We start from the raw sequence: 18342 nt of genomic DNA on the forward strand, positions 1-18342 counted from the left end.
TTTATTTTAGTTAACTAACTCGTTCAATAAATACTGATGGTCAAAGTTGGAGTAAAAAGTTAATGACGTCATATATTTAAGAACGGAGGGAGTATATAGTTGCATTATATTACTACTACTACTACCACCACCACCACCACCACCACTACTAGAAAACTAAACATTCATCCCGAGGCTCAGTACCGGTTGAATTTTTGCATAGTACTAATATGATCATTAGTACCAGACCTAATGGATAGTTTCCGAGAAGCGCCCTGTGACCCCCTTTAGTACCGGATGGACTTCCCACCCTGTACTAAATCCATCTGTCCACCCGCACCCGTCCATGAGAAAAGCAAGGCAGCAGGAGGCCCCTTATCCATCCGTCCGTCCGCTCCTTATCCTCTCCTTCCTCTACCTCAGCACCCTCATCCTCTCCTCTCTCTCTTAGCTCTCTCTCTCTCTCTCTCAGCACTCCGCCTCCCCTCCCCTCCCACCTCCGCTCGCCCCTCACCGGTAGTGAGGAGCAGCGACGGGGCGAGGTGAGGCGGCGACGGCAGGTGGCGGCCGGGCAAGGTGAGGCAGCGGCGGGGGTGGTGGGAGCGGCGGCGGGCGAACGTGCGGGCGAGGGCGGGCGGGTGGAGGAGCGAGCGGCAAGCGGAGGTGGGTGGCAGGGGCGGGCGGGGGCGGGCGGCGGGTGAAGGCGGGAGCAGTGGTGGGCGGAGGTCGGAGGCGGGCGGAGGAGGGCATTGGGGCTGGGCGGAGGCAGGTGGCGGGAGGGGACAGGTGGAGGTGGATGACTTCAACGTGCTCGCCTGCTACCCCGTGGGGAGCTAGCGGTGGTGCACGTTCTCGCTGCCGCCATTTGTCCACGACCCCAGGTACAGGGCTCCCAACGACAAGGCTGCCGTCGCGGTGGTCGGTGGCGGTGCCATGATATGTGTGTCTGCCGCCGCTGCGACCTACGCGTTCGACACAGTGGCGCGCGCGTGGAGCAAGGCCGGCGACTGGGTCCTGCCGTTCCACGGTGAGGTTAAGCACGTTCCTGTGCTCGGCCTTTGGATCGCCATCTCAGCTGGCAGTAGTGGCAGCCGCAATGACGTGTGCGCCATGGACCTCGCCGCCGCTGGGATGGGCTTGCCGCCGGCAACGCAACATGTCGGGCTGGATCTTGTTGACCTGCCTAGAAACTGGTCGCTGGCGGCGAGCATGCGGGCTGGTGGAGCGCCAAGGGCACACGGGCCGCCGCCGGCCTACTCGCGATGCTAATGGGCAGGACGGGTTAGAGGCAAAGGGGCAGGGGGCATTTGCAAAAGTGGCCGGCGGGTGGCAGGGCGTTTAACTGCAAAATAATCTCACCACTTCATTGGATTAGCATCTTGTAGCCTTGATTCATAGTTTCAAAGTTGCACGGGTAGATGGTTTGCACTCGATACGTTCCCTCCCAACCGATACTAATGACGTTTTCCCTAGTAGTATACTACTTCTACTACTATTATTATTATGAGAGATAGAGGGGGGAGGGAGGGAGGGAGGAAAAGGAAGTACTAATATAATTATGCTAGGGCGGCAGCGCCATCGATGGTCGTCGATCATTGATTCATCCATATGATATGCTTTTTGATCGATAATTCATCGCCAAAAGATATAGTAGCTAGATAGCTCCATCTCAAGTGCGTTACGTACGATTTCGCGCACTGTCGACATCATCTTTTCCCGGCCCGGCCCTCTAGTGACAAGTAGTGCAGCATGCATGTGCCCTAGCTTCTCGCCCAACCCTAACCGTACGTCCCTAGAGCAGACAGAGACAGATCCATAGAAATGTATGGAGAGATCGAGCAAGTCTCCAGTAGCTAGCAAAGAGAGAATGGCAAATTGCCCTTTCCCTGTTGGCAGGCAGCACCAGCGTCCCCCCTCTCCGTCTCGTGTACGCATACGAGTATATGCAAACACTAGCTAGTCTCCCATTTTTTTGAAAGGCAGCATGCATAAGGTGTGTTTACTCATCACGTGGAAGCCTAACTTTTACCACACTAGCTACTGTGTCTATAGAGACATTATAGCAACTGTACTGTGTGTACCTACAACTCTACCATATATATACCATTTATAATATATATATATATATATATAATCTCAATATTTAATTACAAAGAGCAGTTTAGTGGCCTCTGGTAGTAATTCATTAGAATACTGCACCAGAATTCATGTGAACAAAAACAAGCTTGTAATCGGCATTGTCATGTTTACTAGAAGATTGCTATATTATTCTCACACCGAATTGCATTTTTTTAAGAAATTAAATTTTCTCAACAATTTGGACTTTTGTGGTAACAGACAGCGCCATTACAATACATTGCAGTCCGGTGAGCAGTGATAGCCAAGAGATGTGGCTGATGCTCATGACTTTAGCAAATTAGGTTAGCAATTAAAAAGTAGTACTTACCCATGCATGCGAATCAGAGTTAAACGTTACAATAATGCAGCACCGTCAACGTCATCTTTTCCCGACCGGCCCGGCCCTCTAGTGACAAGTACTGCAGCATGTGCCCTAGCTTCTCGCCCAACCCTACGCCCGTAGCAGAGAGAGACAGATCCATAGAAATACATGGAGGGAGCCAAGTCTCTGGCAAAGAGAGAATGCCAAATCAAAGTCTCCAGCTAGCACCAGCTCTCTCTCTCTCTCGTGCACGCATATATATCCAAACACTAGTTACCATTTTTGAAAGGCATGCACTAGGCACGCATGAGGTGTACTCATCACGTGGAAGCCTAACTTTTACAACACACTAGCCCATGCAAATCAGAGTTAAACGTTACAATAATGCTGTATGTAGTTAAAGGTAGGAAAAGTGTCATCAGAATTAACTCTTCTGATCAAGTTTTTTCCCTTCAGAGAATTTTTTTTCTAGAAAAAGGAATATTCTTTGAACTCTGCGACTTCTCTTCAGAGATGGATCCCAAAGGAATATTGGTTAAAACAGTAGCTATCATTTGGATGAAATGTAAATACATGTACGGAATATTTCATTTTACGTACCTTCAGTGCCGCCCTGCCCCGGCGCCTGAGAACCGAAACCGGATGGTCCGCCCCGCCGCCGCCGTCCTCGAGGGTCGGACGGGCTTCCGGCGGCCCCCTTCGGTAGCGGCGAGGTGAGGACGAGGGGCGGTGGGGGGTTTGGCGGCGGCGGCGCGGGCGTCACCTGGTCACCCGCCCGGGGGGGGGGGGGGAGGGGAGCGACGTGGGTGAGACTGGGGACGTGAGAAATTGCGCAATCATGCTAGCTCTCCCTGGTCAGAGGAAGCTTTTGCTGGAGGAGACCGGAGAGGCCGAGTGGGTAATCCTGCAGTAAGGTGATTGCGCGTGGCGTAATGGGGGGCGTTGGCAATGGCGTTCGTTGAGGGAATGAGCAAAGCAATAGAACACTGGTAGAACGGCGCCAGGGTGTTTTCAGACGTGTAGTCTGTTGCAGGTTTAGCTTGCGTTTGGTTCGGAGACAAGTGAGATGGGATGGGATGATCCCGTTTAACGTTTGGTTGAAGTGGGATGAGATGAACCTGTCTTGTGTTTGGTTGGATAGGGTTGAGGTGGTGGTATGGATGATATTGTTGACACCGTTAACTACAGTTTTGTGTGAACCCCACATGTCTTCCTGTGCACATTTTTCTTTTTTTTTTGGCCGTCCTTATCTTCTTCCTGGAACTGCTTGGCCGGCTGGCCGCTCGCACTTGTGGCTGCTGGGGGTCGGAGCTCGCCCCACCAACCATGGAGGTCTCCTCCGTGTCACCGTCATCGCGTGGCTGCCGGAGCTCACGCCGCAGCCCGTCGGGGGAGCAGGCACGGCTGCCGGAGCTTGCACCGCCGCCCGTTGTCGGGGATACATCCCCAGTACCCGCAAGGAAGGAAGAAGTCAGACTCCTACTAGGATTCCCCTGTAATCCGACTAGGACTAGTCCCGTGTACTCCTACTAGGACTCCTCCTTGTAATCCGACTAGTACTCTGCCCCCTGGAGTATATAAAGGAGGGCAGGGGTACCTAGCTCGGCAGGTCATACCTCAACACCCAAGCCCAGGACACACAACAACAACTCCAATTCATCAATCCCCAAGATCAATACAAACCAACACACAGGACGTAGGGTATTACGCGATCTAGCGGCCCGAACCTGTCTAAATCGTGTTCCTTACGTCACCATTGATTCCTTCATTCTCGACGACCCTTACCGCATAAAAGACCACCTAGGGTACCCCCTAGGCGGGTTGCCGGTCTAAAACACCGACAGCTGGCACGCCAGGTAGGGGTGCTCGTCGAGTTTCTCAGCGCGAACTCAATGGCAAAGACCATCATCAGGCCCGCCTTCTTCATCGAAGCCGGCGCAACCTTCGTTTTTGGATCCTGGCTCTGCATTGCCGATGGCGCCGGATCGTTCCGGCGCCAGATCGTCAACTCCGACGGCGACCTCGGGTTCCACCGCGATTCAAACTCGAACTCCGACGGCAACTCCGGATCCGACTACAACTTGGAGTCCGACGGCGACTCTGGGTCCAACTCCGACTCGAAGTCTGACAGCGGCTCTGAGTTCGACAACAACTCGAAACTCCGACTACATCACTAGCCCGCCGACGACTACGGGCGGCTCGCCGATGATTTCCTCGACTATGTCACGGGCACGCCAATGACCACGGTCGGCCTGCCGACGACTCCGTCGACTACGGGCAGCTCGTCAACGACTTCAACTACGTTGCGAGCTCGCCGACTACTATGGGTGGCTCGGCAACGACTTCGACTACTCTCCTTGACTACTTCGCTCGGCAAGATGCTGACGAGTACTTCGTCCTGATGCTCGCCGACGACTTCTCCGAGTACGTCACGGCGCTCGCCGACTACTACGAGCGGCTTGCCGACGACTACTTTGACCACATCATGACGCTCACTAACGACTACTTCCACTACTCGTCTCGACTACAAGGCTAGTCGAGGACGGACTACTTCAACTCGTCTCGACTAAAAATTAGTCGGGGCAAACTTTGCATCACCGACAACTCGTCAGAATTGCCTCCGACTAGTCGCCAACAACCGTTACGGCTTCATCAACGACTGTCACGGCTTCATCAACAATCATCCACAAATCAAGCTAAGTCACTTTTCTAAGTTATTTTCCGGCTTATTCTCCGTTTGCGCGCAACACGCGCTCTACTCGACGGAAACTCTTGCGCGCAACGCGCGCTCTATTCGCCGGAGGGCAGCAAACTCTTTCGCGCTACCGCGCTCCCTTTTTATCGCAACAACGAATTTTCCTTATCTTCTCTTGAGGTCACTACTCTTCTCGAGTAGTACACGCCTTAACTTGTGAAAGCCTCAGGCGCATCTGTCACGCCTAAGCCCATACACGTATACGAGGCCGATCTCACACACGCAGCGGCAACGGCTACCCAGAGACTGAGAGCCTAAGCGTAACAGGCTAACTACTCGGGAAGAGTATGATTGAAACAAGAGCTTGACTCGCAATCGTGCAGTCTCTTTCTTGTTGCAGCAGCGACTACTCTCACTTTTGTCTTCTCTTAAGATCACTACTCTTCTCGAGCAGAACACGCCTTAACTCGTGAAAGCCTCAGGCGCATCTGTCACACCTAAGCCCATACGCGTATACGAGAACGATCTCACACACGCAGCGGCAACGGCTACCCAGAGACTGAGAGCCTAAGCGTAACAGGCTAACTACTCGGGAAGAATATGACCGGAATAAGAGCATGACACAACTTTCATACCGATCACTGAATAAATTTCAGCAATTTCAAAATCCTACAAATATGCTACATAATGTATGCATTTTTTCTTTCAGGTCAAGCTTTGGCGACGATGCTCGTCGCAACGCCCACTAAGCATGCCTCCAACGGCACAGGCTAGTTCCCGAACTCGGGGGCTAAGCACCAATCAGTACTCGGAATATCTCCAGTGGCTCAGCTAGCTCCCAGGCTCGGGGGCTGGACGCCACAAAACCACTCGACGTGGCTCAAACGACTTACCTGGCGTATAAGCTCGGGGGCTGGACGCCGCAAGACTACTCGAATGATGACCTGAGTGAAGATTCAAGACCCTCGGGTTGATTATTCAATCAATCCAAGGCTCGGGGGCTGATAAGCTACACCCAACAATCGATTTTTTCAAGTCGAAAGAGGAAGATTCAAGATTTTGACCCTCAGCCTGATTCTACGATTCAACCTAAGGCTCGGGGGCTACTCCATATGGAGTGCGACTTTCGCCGCCCTCCATACATGAAGACTACAATATCATGTTGATCAAGACTTTGAGCACACCATAACCTCATGGCAGCTTTGAGAAGCATTGAAAGATTCAGCCTGACAAAGTACTCGAAGAGCACCAAGACTACTCGGCGAATATCTCAAGACTACTCGAAGACTGCTGCATTAGACTATGAAGCGTTCGGGGGCTTGTCGGGGATACATCCCCAGTACCCGCAAGGAAGGAAGAAGTCAGACTCCTACAAGGATTCCCCTGTAATCCGACTAGGACTAGTCCCGTGTACTCCTACTAAGACTCCTCCTTGTAATCCGACTAGTACTCTGCCCCCTGGAGTATATAAAGGAGGGCAGGGGTACCTAGCTCGGCAGGTCATACCTCAACACCCAAGCCCAGGACACACAACAACAACTCCAATTCATCAATCCCCAAGATCAATACAAACCAACACACAGGACGTAGGGTATTACGCGATCTAGCGGCCCGAACCTGTCTAAATCGTGTTCCTTACGTCACCATTGATTCCTTCATTCTCGACGACCCTTACCGCATAAAAGACCACCTAGGGTACCCCCTAGGCGGGTTGCCGGTCTAAAACACCGACACCCGTCGGGGAGCAGGCGCGGCCATCCCTGCTGGGGAGTTGCTCGTGTGGCCGGCGGAGCAGCTCGTGGCGGACCTCGCTCCCCCGGCCAGCGGCACGGCCCGCGGTGGACCTGGCCACGGACGACCACCAGCTCGCGGCGGAGCTCCTGCTCTATGGCCAGTGGCACGGCGGAGCTCCAACTCGCTCGCGGCCAGCGCTCGGGGGAGCTCCCATGACAGCGCTCCAGCTCGCCCAACGGAAGAAGACAGAGAGAGTGACGGGCAAAAGTGGGACGCCCCTGTCCGCTCGATTCGAAGGGATGGAGGCGCCCCGCATAATGATGGAATATTCCCCTTCGGCATCCCCCTCATCTCCCAACCAAACATCCCTAAAAATGGGATTGTCCCATCCTGTCCCATCCTCAGAACCAAACGCACCCTTAATTTCTGGACAAGGCATGGTCAAGGGACTGATGTCCATGAATTTCTTTCATAATGTGATACTGTGATCTGAGAAAGTTATTGTAAGCTTGATAGCATGATCCAAGAAAATTATCTGTAACGGTAAAGCATATTACTTCTGCTTTATGTACGTTTTGGGTCAAGGAAAACAGCAATGGCAACTGACTTCTGCAGGTTGGCTACAGCCTAATATTGAAAAAAAAAACGCAAAATTACAGCGTTCAGTCGTAAACTGCCCTATCATGATGCTACAAGTATGAAGGTGGATGAAAATAAGTAAAGTTGATAGAGATATTTTTGAAAAAAAAAGGGAATGCCACGTGAAAAGTATTTGTGCAATATAAAGTGCTCCAAAGTATTGAGTATTCATACATAGCAGTATTCTAGAAAAGAGCTAGGAGTTACACACACAGGTTTAAACCGGATGGGTTTTGGAAGTTGACCTCAATTTTGCTAGTAGATGTCATTTGGGTTAACATTTCCACCAAACACAACCTGTTGACTAGTGGACGTAGTTTTAAGGACACCAACAATTTAACACTGAAGAAAGTTAGCATTGTACTTAGCCCTAGCCAGTGAGTCCACAGACATTCTCCCATAAACAAGCAGCTATGTCACTACAATCAAGTACATTTTAGTTCCTCTCTCTACAGAGACAAAGCCATCCATCAAGGCAAAACCTGCAACTGGATGGTGCGATGGAACTTCTACAACTACTCCGTCTCACTCATCATCGTCTGCGGCATCTTCATCTTCATCTGGTAGTTCTATATCTTCATCACCAAGCGTGTTTCCTGGCTGAGAGCTTGACTCGTTTCTTTCAACCCCTGTAGACCAAAAGTTCAAAAAACACAAGATATCAGAAGCTCGAAGCATAGGTGACGGTATCAACTTTGTACGGAGGAAAATACAGTAAAGCCACAGCCAAAACTTTGTTACTTCTCGCCTTTACAAAATATGAAATACAGTGCTCAATATAACAGAAATGATATTAACCATTAAAAAAGGACACCTTCAGAGTTAGATGAATCCAGCAGATATGGGAGTTCCAGAAGCTGGAGAAAAGACTCAGTTTGCGGATTCCTGCAACTTCCTGTGTAAAAGAAAGGAAAAATGTTTTAAGCACAAGCTAGAAGTTTGATAAGAAGCATATAGATTCGAACAGTTTCAAAAAATTATACACGATAAATGTTTGAAAGATAACTGGAAATGCTTAGAATCACATATGAATTTTGTGCTAATTCCGACTTTCGATAGGAAATTCATGATGCCCAAACTAAATGACTGAAAAGTTTGACTCAATAAACATTTTCAATAGAAGCTGTTCGAGGTCAAAATTGGCATAGCTGGGCGATTAGGTCTCTGAACCGGTGTCCCCACCGGTCAGACCGGTTGGACCAAAGTCCTCAAAATGCAAATTGGACTTCACCATTGTGTAGCTCTTGCCGAGTAGATCAAAATGCATATGTAGAATGTCCAATTTGAAGTTCGGATGAGAGAGTTATGACCTCGGGAAGATCTGCACCTAAGAAAATTGGTCGGACCGGTTTGCTAGGGCGGTCAAACCGGTTTGGTCTGTGTAGTCCGAGTTAGGAATTGTATTTTGACACGGGATTTGTTAGGGTTTCGATTCTTAACGGGGCATGACCTCACCACCCTATAAATATAAAGGGCAACGGCCGATTGAGGGAATCCAATCGATCACAAATCAGGTTACAAGGAGCGGCTCTACGCGCTGCACGTTCGAGTGCGTTCGTGTGTTGGCCCGATTTTAGCGCAACAGAAGCTATCTTGTATAGAACTCATAGTTAAGATGTGAATATCAAACTTACCTATAACGGAGGAATTGGAGACTGGATTGGAAGGATTGAAAGCTGGTGCGGTCTGGACAAAATCAAATGGCTTAAACCCCCTAGTGTTCAACTTGCTCCGAACCCATTGTCGGTCATCTTGAGTGTCAAGCTGCTCATCCCTTCAGTAAAAGAATTAAACGACTCCACATTTAGTAATTGCTAAAAACTTTTAGAGTGCTGACTATATGCTAACAAAGAAAGACACTATATGCACCAACCTCATGGTAAATCGCCTTCGAGTTAAGGGGAAAACGCTATTGAATCTTCGGGTTATTGCAAGCCATTCTTCATCATAGTGGATTTCATATGGTCCTGGATTGGATGGAATGTCTATAACCTGAAATGGAATGGTACAATTTCAGAGACAACATACAACACAACTTTTTTTTAAAGAGAGAAACTATCCTAACCACCTGCAGAAAATTGCGCCCACGAAAGCACTTATCAAGGGCAAGAAACTTTGTCGTAGGTCCATTCTCTCCATGTTGGATGATGGCAGGAAACCTGCAGTGTAAATGCGCTGAAAACCAGTAGGGTGGTTTTAGTTTGTTCAGTAATTCAGCTGCAGGTTTGCTGCCTAGCGTTCTATTGTTAACCTGAAAATAAATGGATATTGACAATAGTATAATATTCAGATGCAGCAATATTCCAAACGGTATAGGAATGAGTTAGGGAAGAGTGAAACATGTACTCTGTAAGAAAGTGAATTCACTCAAAAACATACTAAAATCAAATAAAAAAAACTTATGAGCAGAAACCGTACATGCACATACAGAAGTCTATCCTACTATTGCTTTTCCAAATAAAAACAAAATTAAATTTTCGAGGCCCTGAGTGAAAGGAGACAACAAGTTGGATCCAAAGGAGGTGCCAAAGCAAGAGCAAGGAAGTCAAGACCCAAGAGTCTGAAGAAAACAACAGACAAGTTGGCTAGGTTCCACCTGGTAACTCTTGGCAAAATTTATTATTTGTAAAAAAATGCAAGGACCAGTGTATATTCTAGAACTAACAGGGTTTTGGTTCTCAGAATGAATCGTGCAGTATTCTAGCGTGCTATGAAGTTATAGGTTATAGGGAACATAAGGCAATGTCTTAATCCAGTTGACATTACCTCAGCTTCAAAGTGGTTTTTTGCCCTAATGAGTTCCTGCCAGTTCCCATACTCAGTAATGCCCAGAGGCCAATCATGTGACAAGAATATATCTAGTGGCTCCTTCACATGCATGAGCTTGAGAACATCATAATGCCTTACATGGTACACAGACCGTATAGTCTGTTCATTGTATGGAGGCCTCTCGTAGTGCCCTGCATCAGTAGCAACTAGCAATAAGTTCAGAGAACTCAATGCATAACAAAATTTACACTTGGGGTCATTTTTCATTAGGCTTCTCTCCTTCTATGCTATCTTCTAGATGCAAAGGCTAAAAAATAACAAATCCAAAGTGCCCCATGTAAAATAAAAGACTTGCCTGAGTGATAATTGTGTTGCTTATGTATTCCTGACAGTCCACCAATTCGGATGTTTCCAAACTTAACAACACCAGCAAATCCCAAAAAGTATATATTAGGTGCTGCCCATCCTCCATAGTACCTAACAGAAGAGCACAGCGCAAAATAGCAGGCATTACACCATGAGCAAAGAAACACATCAAACCAAGGTGCAGTATGGAACAAATGTACCATCGATCTCCTTGTTATTAATTTCTACATTAATTGTCAGTTAGAAGCAAAAGAGAGCCTAGTCTAATAGTAATAGCAACCAAGAGTGGGTTCAATTCCTTAACATGCCAGTGTTTTAATGTGGTCCATACACTGACTACAGGCGCACGGGGGAACGACTATAGAGGTGGCTACTGAATACCATAGTTCCACAATAGTCACTCCAATACTTGAGTTATGCTACAAAAATGTTCGCAATACTAAATTCAGCCCACTTGAGGCAATTCTAGTTATTTGCAAATGAAGATGAAGATATGTTAACAAAGATCCACTCCTACATGCAAAGGGAAACCACAAATTATAAAAATGACAAAGACTCACAATTCCCACAGATAATTGGATGCTTCATGATTTCCACCGATAAAGATGGTTGGGTAAGGAGCAACTGCTTGCCCTGAGTAGTACTTCCAAAATGAGTTCATGTTACGATACTTTAGTGGGACGTTAACACACCGTAAATCATCTGTATTCCTAACGGCCTGCGGAAGGAAAAAAATGCAATGTCATGATATGAGATGAATTAACATCTAGAGAACTACTACCAAACCTGGAAATCTCCGCAGCAAAGGAGGAGGTCAATCTTGATCCCCTCGGCCTCCTCGAGCTTCCGTAACGTGTCGTAGACGATGTCCAGCTCCCCATGCATGCAACCCTCCACCGCGATCTGCACGGGAGCGCCCGGTGAGGCATTGCGTCGAACACCTAGCCCCGAACCCGGAGTGGACGGTGCAGCAAGAGTACGCGAGCGAGGGGTCAAGTGATACGGGAAGTGTAGCGTTCGCTTACCTTCATGGCGAGCGGGCTGGAGCTGGCTGAAGAACGCCGGCGAGCAGCGGATGGAGCGCCGGAGGGGAGAGTGGCCGGGAGAGAAGGACCCGGCGGGAGTCGTGGGGTAGAAGTCGCGCGAGCCCGCGAGACGGAGCTTTTGGGGATTGTTTTATGGTCCCCGCGGTAGACCTGTAGTTCGGATTGATATGGGCCTCAGTCCAGAAGTGTAAGTTGGATTCAGAACTAGTGTCTAGAGGAGATTAGGCCCAGAGCTGTAAAAAAACAGGTTGACAAGTCAACTATAAGTATTCTGCTCGGACATTGACGTGCCAACTAATCATGGAGGGATTTTCATCGCAATTGCTTCCTACCTGATGTGCTGATGTTGGTTTTCCGGTGATTACGTGCGTCCGATGAGGTATTAACAGTTTTATTTCGAAAAAAGAGATTAGACACTAAGAAACTTTGGTTCTAAACTCTGCTTGCCTCGCCCCGCCTTACCTCAACGGCACGAGCAACGACGAGCTCGCCTGGGCGAGCCAATTTTACTCTCCCACGGAAGCAAGTTAAAACTCGCCCACAGAACACCGCCCAAGCAAAGAAACCAAACCTCTGCGCTGATCCTCTATCCTTGCTCAGTGAGGTAACATAATAGTCGGTGAAGGAACCAAATGTGCCCTAGCTCATTCCAGTGCGACCTACCACCGATTTCGACAAACTCGGCGCTGCAACTCGAGTACAGTCAAAGTGTCAACGAGTTGACCCATAGCCTAAGCAGCCAAAAATGATCGCGAAGGCGACTACGAGCGCACGTAAATCTCAAGAAAATAACTCCAGCATAACGAAAAGGCTACGCAACAAGATTATTTTACATGAAGGATATGCACAGATCGAATTCAAAACAAAGATGGAGTAGTAGTTAGCTAGCTAGCATATTAATTAATTTATCTACTCCCTCCGTTCCAAATTGTAGATCATTCCAACTTTCTTGGAGAGTCAAACTATTTTATGTTTGACCAAAATTATAGAGAGGATTAAGAAGATTTATAGCACCAAATACTATGAAAATATATTTAGTGAAGAATCTAATGGTGCTTATTTGGTATCATAAATGTTCGTAGTTTATTGTATAAATTTAGTCAAACTTAAGATGATTTGACCCTCCAAGAAAGTTGGAATGACTTACAATTTGAAACGGAGGGAGTATATTACTAGCTCGAGAACCAAAGGAGAACGAAGCAATCCGCACGCAATCCCTCGCTTCGACTCGGCGGCATGCACGCGTCTCCGCTTCGATCGTTCACGAAGACCAGCAGCGCCTCCTCGAACTTCTCTTCCAGCTCCTTATTTTCCGACGACCACTTGATGTCCTCGCTGGCGTCGCGCTCGTGCACTGTCTTCCCCTCCGCCCGCACCGCCGGTGCTGCAGCCTCCCGCCGCCGCTCAAACATCGGGATTGAGAGAACACTGCTCAGGCTGATCCGGAAGCCGCCCGCAGCCGCCTCCTTGCACGGCGTCACCTCCGCTGCCGGCTGGTGGAGCTGGTGGTAGCTCAGGAACAGCATCGGGGCCGTCGATCGCCTGCTTGCTCTCTTGCTAGCTTTTCAATCGAAGATGCCTGCAAAACGAACACGGAATTGTACTCGGATCGGTGGCACCGTGGCGGTAACGAGTTGCCGATTCCGGGTGGGAGGGTGTCAGGCGATTGATGCAGGCATGCAGGAACACAAGGATCAGGGGTGATCCACTTGGGATACGGTGGGTGGGGCAGCGGCCAGCAGGTGGTGTCCCGAGGTTTTTGTGGGGAAATCAGTGGGCTAGATTCAGAGTTTAAGAACCATAATCTAAGACTATAATCAGAAGACATCAAATATTAATCACAAGTAGTAGTAGTTTACAGAAGATAACAAGAAGTCCACAAGTACTAATCACAAGATAACAGTAACATAAGTATTAATCAGAAGTACAAGACATAGATCAATATTACAGAGCACAAGACATAGATCAAGTAGTAGTACAAGAACTAATCAGAGCGCAACACATAGATCAATCTTACATAGCACAAGAAATAGATCAATCACAAGTAGTAGTATTAATCAGAGCACAAGACATAGATCAAGTAGTAGTAGTAGCATTAATCGGAGCACAAGAAATAGGTCAATCACAAGATCAAGTAGTAGTAGTAGTAGCCTTAATCAGAGCACAAGAAATAGATCAATCACAAGTAGTAGTATTAATCAGAGGCTCAGAGCACAAAACATAGATCAATCTTACAGAGCACAAGACATAGATCAAGTGGTACTAGTATTAATCAGAGCACAAGCCACAGATCAAGACAGGATCGAGCACACCCAGACCACACCCTCGAGCCCTCCGTCGTTGACGTCGTCGGCTCGGCGGCTCCGTTCCTCAACAACGCGCGGCCCCCATAGGAGACCTGCCAGAGGAGCGACAAGTGAGAAGAGGAGGAACGAGAGGAGGATAAGAAGAAGAGGAACGAGAAGAGGAACAAGAGGAGGATTACCTGCGCAGCCGGACCCCGGAGCCGGAGAAGACGAACCGCAGCGGGTGCAGGGTAGGGTTTCGGGGGAGATGGGCCGGCGCCAGCCAGCCTTTCACCGGGCTGAGGCAGGCCTGGCAGGCCTAAACAGGCCGTGCCGCCCGTGCCATGGGCCGGCCCACGGTCCGCGGGCCAAATGACACTTGCTGGTAGACCTCCTAACCAAATTGTATTTCTTTCAGCGCCTAGCGTACCTTACATGTCATCTCTACCCACAGACATCACAGACTTTTGCCCTTGTTTACTTCACCCCCAACTTCCAACTTTGGCACTATGCAAAAAGAAGATTCCCCATCACATCAAACTTGCGGTACATGCATGGAGTACTAAATATATATGAAATTAAAAACTAATTGCACAGTTTTGTTGTACTTTGCGAGACGAATCTTTTGAGCCTAATTAGTCAATGTTTGGACAATAATTTACAAATACAAACGAAACGCTACAGTGTGCTACAGTGCCGGCACAGTAATTTTGACACTCCCAATTTTGGCAACTAAACAAGGCCTCGTCGTGACAACAAGACGATGCACTGCCACACGGCTGTACGCTCCGTACGCGGATAATTCCGTGCCGGCCGGTGCTCCCATCATGCATACTTGGATATCTCGCGACGCGAGCCATGCATGGCTGCCATGCGGCCCATGCCATGCCCTCTACATGTGCACTGCAGAGTGAAGAACGGCTGCTCGATTGGCGATTGGGGGTTTGGTTGGTAGCTGGTACGTGACATGATTGGTGAGCAGCCACCTCGTTTTCAGAGCCCTCGTGCGGACCGGGCCTACGGCACGTAAACACGCATGGGCCGCAGATTCGCCATCATCTCATCATCTCTCTCTCCTACTCCTAAATGAGTCCTACTACTACGAGTAGAGTTGTTCTTCAGTCGTCTTCTCCAGCTTTCCGGGAGGATAAACACAACAGATTAAAGTTCATTCCACTTCATACCTGGCCACTAAGATGTAGTAACAGGCTGATTATGATAAGATTGGCTATCTTGTTACGTCTCAGTGTATAGGTGTTATCCGCTAACCTGCTGTTGACACGAGTTCAGATTCTGATTATTTGAGGTCGTCACCAAGTTCGTCAGGGTTGGAAAGTCGCCCACTCGCAGGAAATGCTGAAGATTTCTTAATCGTGCATAATATAAAGTGGTAAAAAAGCTGCACTAAAGCTTGTGTTCCCTGTCGCCATCAACTAAGCACATCCTATTAGTTCAGTGCAATAGTGCAAACGTAAAGAAGGATAACTTCATGGGCTAGTGAACTTGATTCCCAAAATCTACCTGTCCACATCGAGTGCTCGCCTTCGCCTTTCTTTCTCCCCCATCTGGAATTCTTGGTTGAGGTTCGCAGGAGCACATATGCAAATGCAACCGAACCAATTATACGTGCCAAGGTTGCGTCTCCTCCAAGGGTGGCAACCGCTATACACAACACCAGAACGAAATATTCTTGCACCAACAGAAACAGGCGACGAAGCTGCCCAACATCTTCACCGAAAAAGAAGAGCACAGTGTTTATCCAAAGGGAATCCCAGCATAACCCCAGCTAACCTTCCACACTGTACTGTGTAAAATCTTGCTTTTTGTAAAGCAGCTAGCGCGCTCGATCTACCCCGGAAAGAGGCTGGAAAATTCCTGCTTTGCTTACGATGCCCGATTAAGGTTGTGCGATCTTGGGAGAACATTTGTAGGATTGGATGGATTGGATTGGATTGGATTCCCCTGTCTGCTGCTGCTGCTGCAAATGTTCTTCCCAAAGGTAGCCGCCGGAAAGCATGTTTGTCCGGGGATTGCAATCTGAATAAACTCATCACGTGTTCATGCTGTAGCATGCAACATAAGGCGGGTACTGTACAGTGATACTAGATCTCGATCACATTCTGGTCCAATCTGACTGTAAAGAGCACTACCTCTGCGCGATCGATCACCGCACTCTCGTTCGTATTCTCGCACGAGAGATTCTTTGCCAGTTTTCTGGAGCTGGAGCTCAAGTTGAACTTGAACACAGCTCGATCGAGGTGACGAGGCGTGGGCTTCAGTGCGCGTGACTGCATGTACGACTGTACGGACAGTGCCGAATTGCACGTCAGAGTCTAGATCGAGTCTACGCCCTAGTGAAAAACACGGCATTGACAATTTGTCATGGATGTACTACTCTCATCAGCCGTCAATTTGTGTTGTGTAACTTTTTTCTTCTCTGAAAAAGGCGTCCACTTGCAGTTTGTAGGTATAGTACAGAGAACAGCAACGTCGACAATCTGACAACGTCCACAGCTTAACAAGTCCACCATGAAGCAGGCCCAAGCTCACGGAGCAGTGCCAGCGCCACACATTGCCGACAGCACAGCACTGACTTTTCTACTGCCCCATGCCACGTTGCCAACACCCCCATAGCTAGGCGCCCAGGCCGCAGGGCGTGTCAATGCACATAGCGCCAATGCCATCGTGATCGTGGCATCGTCAAGAACACTCCGCAAGGCAGCAGCGTGCCGCCGTGAAAGCAAAACACTGTCGCGTCGGCGTCGCGGTTCACTCGCCGTCGCCGATCATACCCGTATGAACGAACGATCGGCGTCGGCCAAGCTGCTGTCGCTACGTACGGCCGGGTTAAATCTTTAAATCGTTCTTATCTGCACGTACGTGATCGCTGTCGGCGAACGGCGACGGCGCTTGGTGTTCCCGTCTTCCCGAACCCTCTCGCACGTCGTCTCTCCCTCAGCGACACAGTGCACCGCACGCGACGGGTCGCCGGCCGGGGGCTGGGCGTGCCAGCGCGTCGTCGTCGGCCGCTCGATCCTTTTCCGCTCGACTAATAAGTGTCCCAATTATTCGAGGCCGCTGCAAGCGTGGGCTGCCTTGACTTCCCGGGCGCGCCCGTGATCTGAATCTTGACCTGGGCACTCGACCGGCAATATAATATGTGTACGGCAATAACAAATTCACTACAGGTCTCTCCCTTCCCTTTTTACTGCAGTTGGAGCACGCGCGAGGAATCACGTCACGTCCGCGTTCCAAGTGGATTCGAGAGGCCAACGGCCGATAGAATATTTCTATCTGAACGATTAGGATCATAAAATACTCGACCGATGCTTAGATTAGAAGACTAGTCTTAGTGAAGTTTTATAGAGAGTTTTATCAACATTAATTTCTATGTCACATCAACAATTTGCTGATTTGGCAAAATCTTTACGAGGAGAGAGGGGACATAGTTTCATGAAATTAAATGAGAGAAAAGTTTCATCCCATCAAACATATTAGGCACAGTTACCTAATTTGTAGTCTAGGTAATAGGATAATAAAATTGTGCATTGAGTCTAGCCGAAGGCCGGTTAGGCTTTCCTATGCCTTTTGCCGGAGAACCCGGCTGGCCGGCTGGCCGTACGTGCGCGAGTGCGCGCACGCGCGCGTTCGCGTCGCCTCGTGGTCCGGAAGCAAAAGCCCCCGCCGGCGAGGTAGCTCGATCGGCTATAACCATATCGTCCCAGACTACATAAAAAAAAAAAACCCCCGACGCCGAATCCAAATCCAAACGCAACGCAAATGTAAACGCCATAATTCTTGTGAATTCATCGTGACGCCGGCGCCGACGCAACGGCACAAGCGACTAGTTGCGCGGGGGGGCTGTCGCGTAACCAAATCTTGGTCTCGGCTGGCACCGTGTCGTTTTTATGGCGACGGCCGATGGTGGCGAATCGGAGGTGGTCGAGATCGACACGCGCGGCGCGCGGGAGCCCACCTTCCGCCATGCCGCGCCAGCTCGCTCGCGCCGCACCCGTGGCCCCCCGTGGGTGGCCCGGCGGTGGCCGCAAGCTAGCGCGACGTGCATGTTGCGTCGCCGCGGGCTTGTCAAAGCAAAAGGCACTACGCTGTAGCAGCTGCTGCTTCCGTGACAAAGGAGACGGCGAGGACGACGCCGATCCATCCGCCGGGGTGTCCATGCGAAAGGCACGGCTCCGATTTGACCCGACGGCGAGCAATCAGCCGCTGCCGCCCCGCCAGCTCGATCGCCGTGGGAACATGGCTTCGTCGAATCGCCGGTGGGTGATCGTCCATGGCCCGCGACACCTCAACAGTAGTGGGAGCGATGCACGCACCTGCGCATGTGTGTCGAGCAGCCGAGTAGGTTGAGGTGGCCGTAGTAGGGCCTAT

The 18342-nt window shown here is 49.5% G+C and overlaps 1 protein-coding gene across 3 annotated transcripts; it reads right to left on the reverse strand.

The window, feature by feature from the left end:
- Window positions 1-7603: 7603 nt before the first annotated feature.
- On the reverse strand, window positions 7604-14114 carry LOC117851952 (lariat debranching enzyme). 3 transcript variants are annotated; one of them, XM_034734032.2, is made up of 11 exons: window positions 12816-14114; window positions 11648-11818; window positions 11409-11525; window positions 11183-11340; window positions 10612-10733; window positions 10395-10447; window positions 9556-9738; window positions 9361-9479; window positions 9122-9261; window positions 8302-8382; window positions 7604-8116 (listed from the first exon to the last, which is right to left on the reverse strand). In XM_034734032.2, exons 2-11 carry the CDS (start codon window positions 11651-11653, stop codon window positions 8013-8015), a joined length of 1083 nt encoding a protein of 360 aa, XP_034589923.1. In that variant the 5' UTR covers window positions 11654-11818; window positions 12816-14114; the 3' UTR covers window positions 7604-8012. The 3 variants fall into 3 exon arrangements, with proteins under 3 accessions (XP_034589923.1, XP_034589791.1, XP_034589999.1); XM_034733900.2 differs by having other exon boundaries at window positions 10254-10447; window positions 12816-14112; XM_034734108.2 differs by lacking the exon at window positions 12816-14114 and adding an exon at window positions 12131-12252 and having other exon boundaries at window positions 10254-10447.
- Window positions 14115-18342: the final 4228 nt, after the last annotated feature.

This window comes from Setaria viridis, chromosome 1 (assembly GCF_005286985.2).
Source record: "Setaria viridis chromosome 1, Setaria_viridis_v4.0, whole genome shotgun sequence".
Classification (NCBI taxonomy): domain Eukaryota; kingdom Viridiplantae; phylum Streptophyta; class Magnoliopsida; order Poales; family Poaceae; genus Setaria; species Setaria viridis.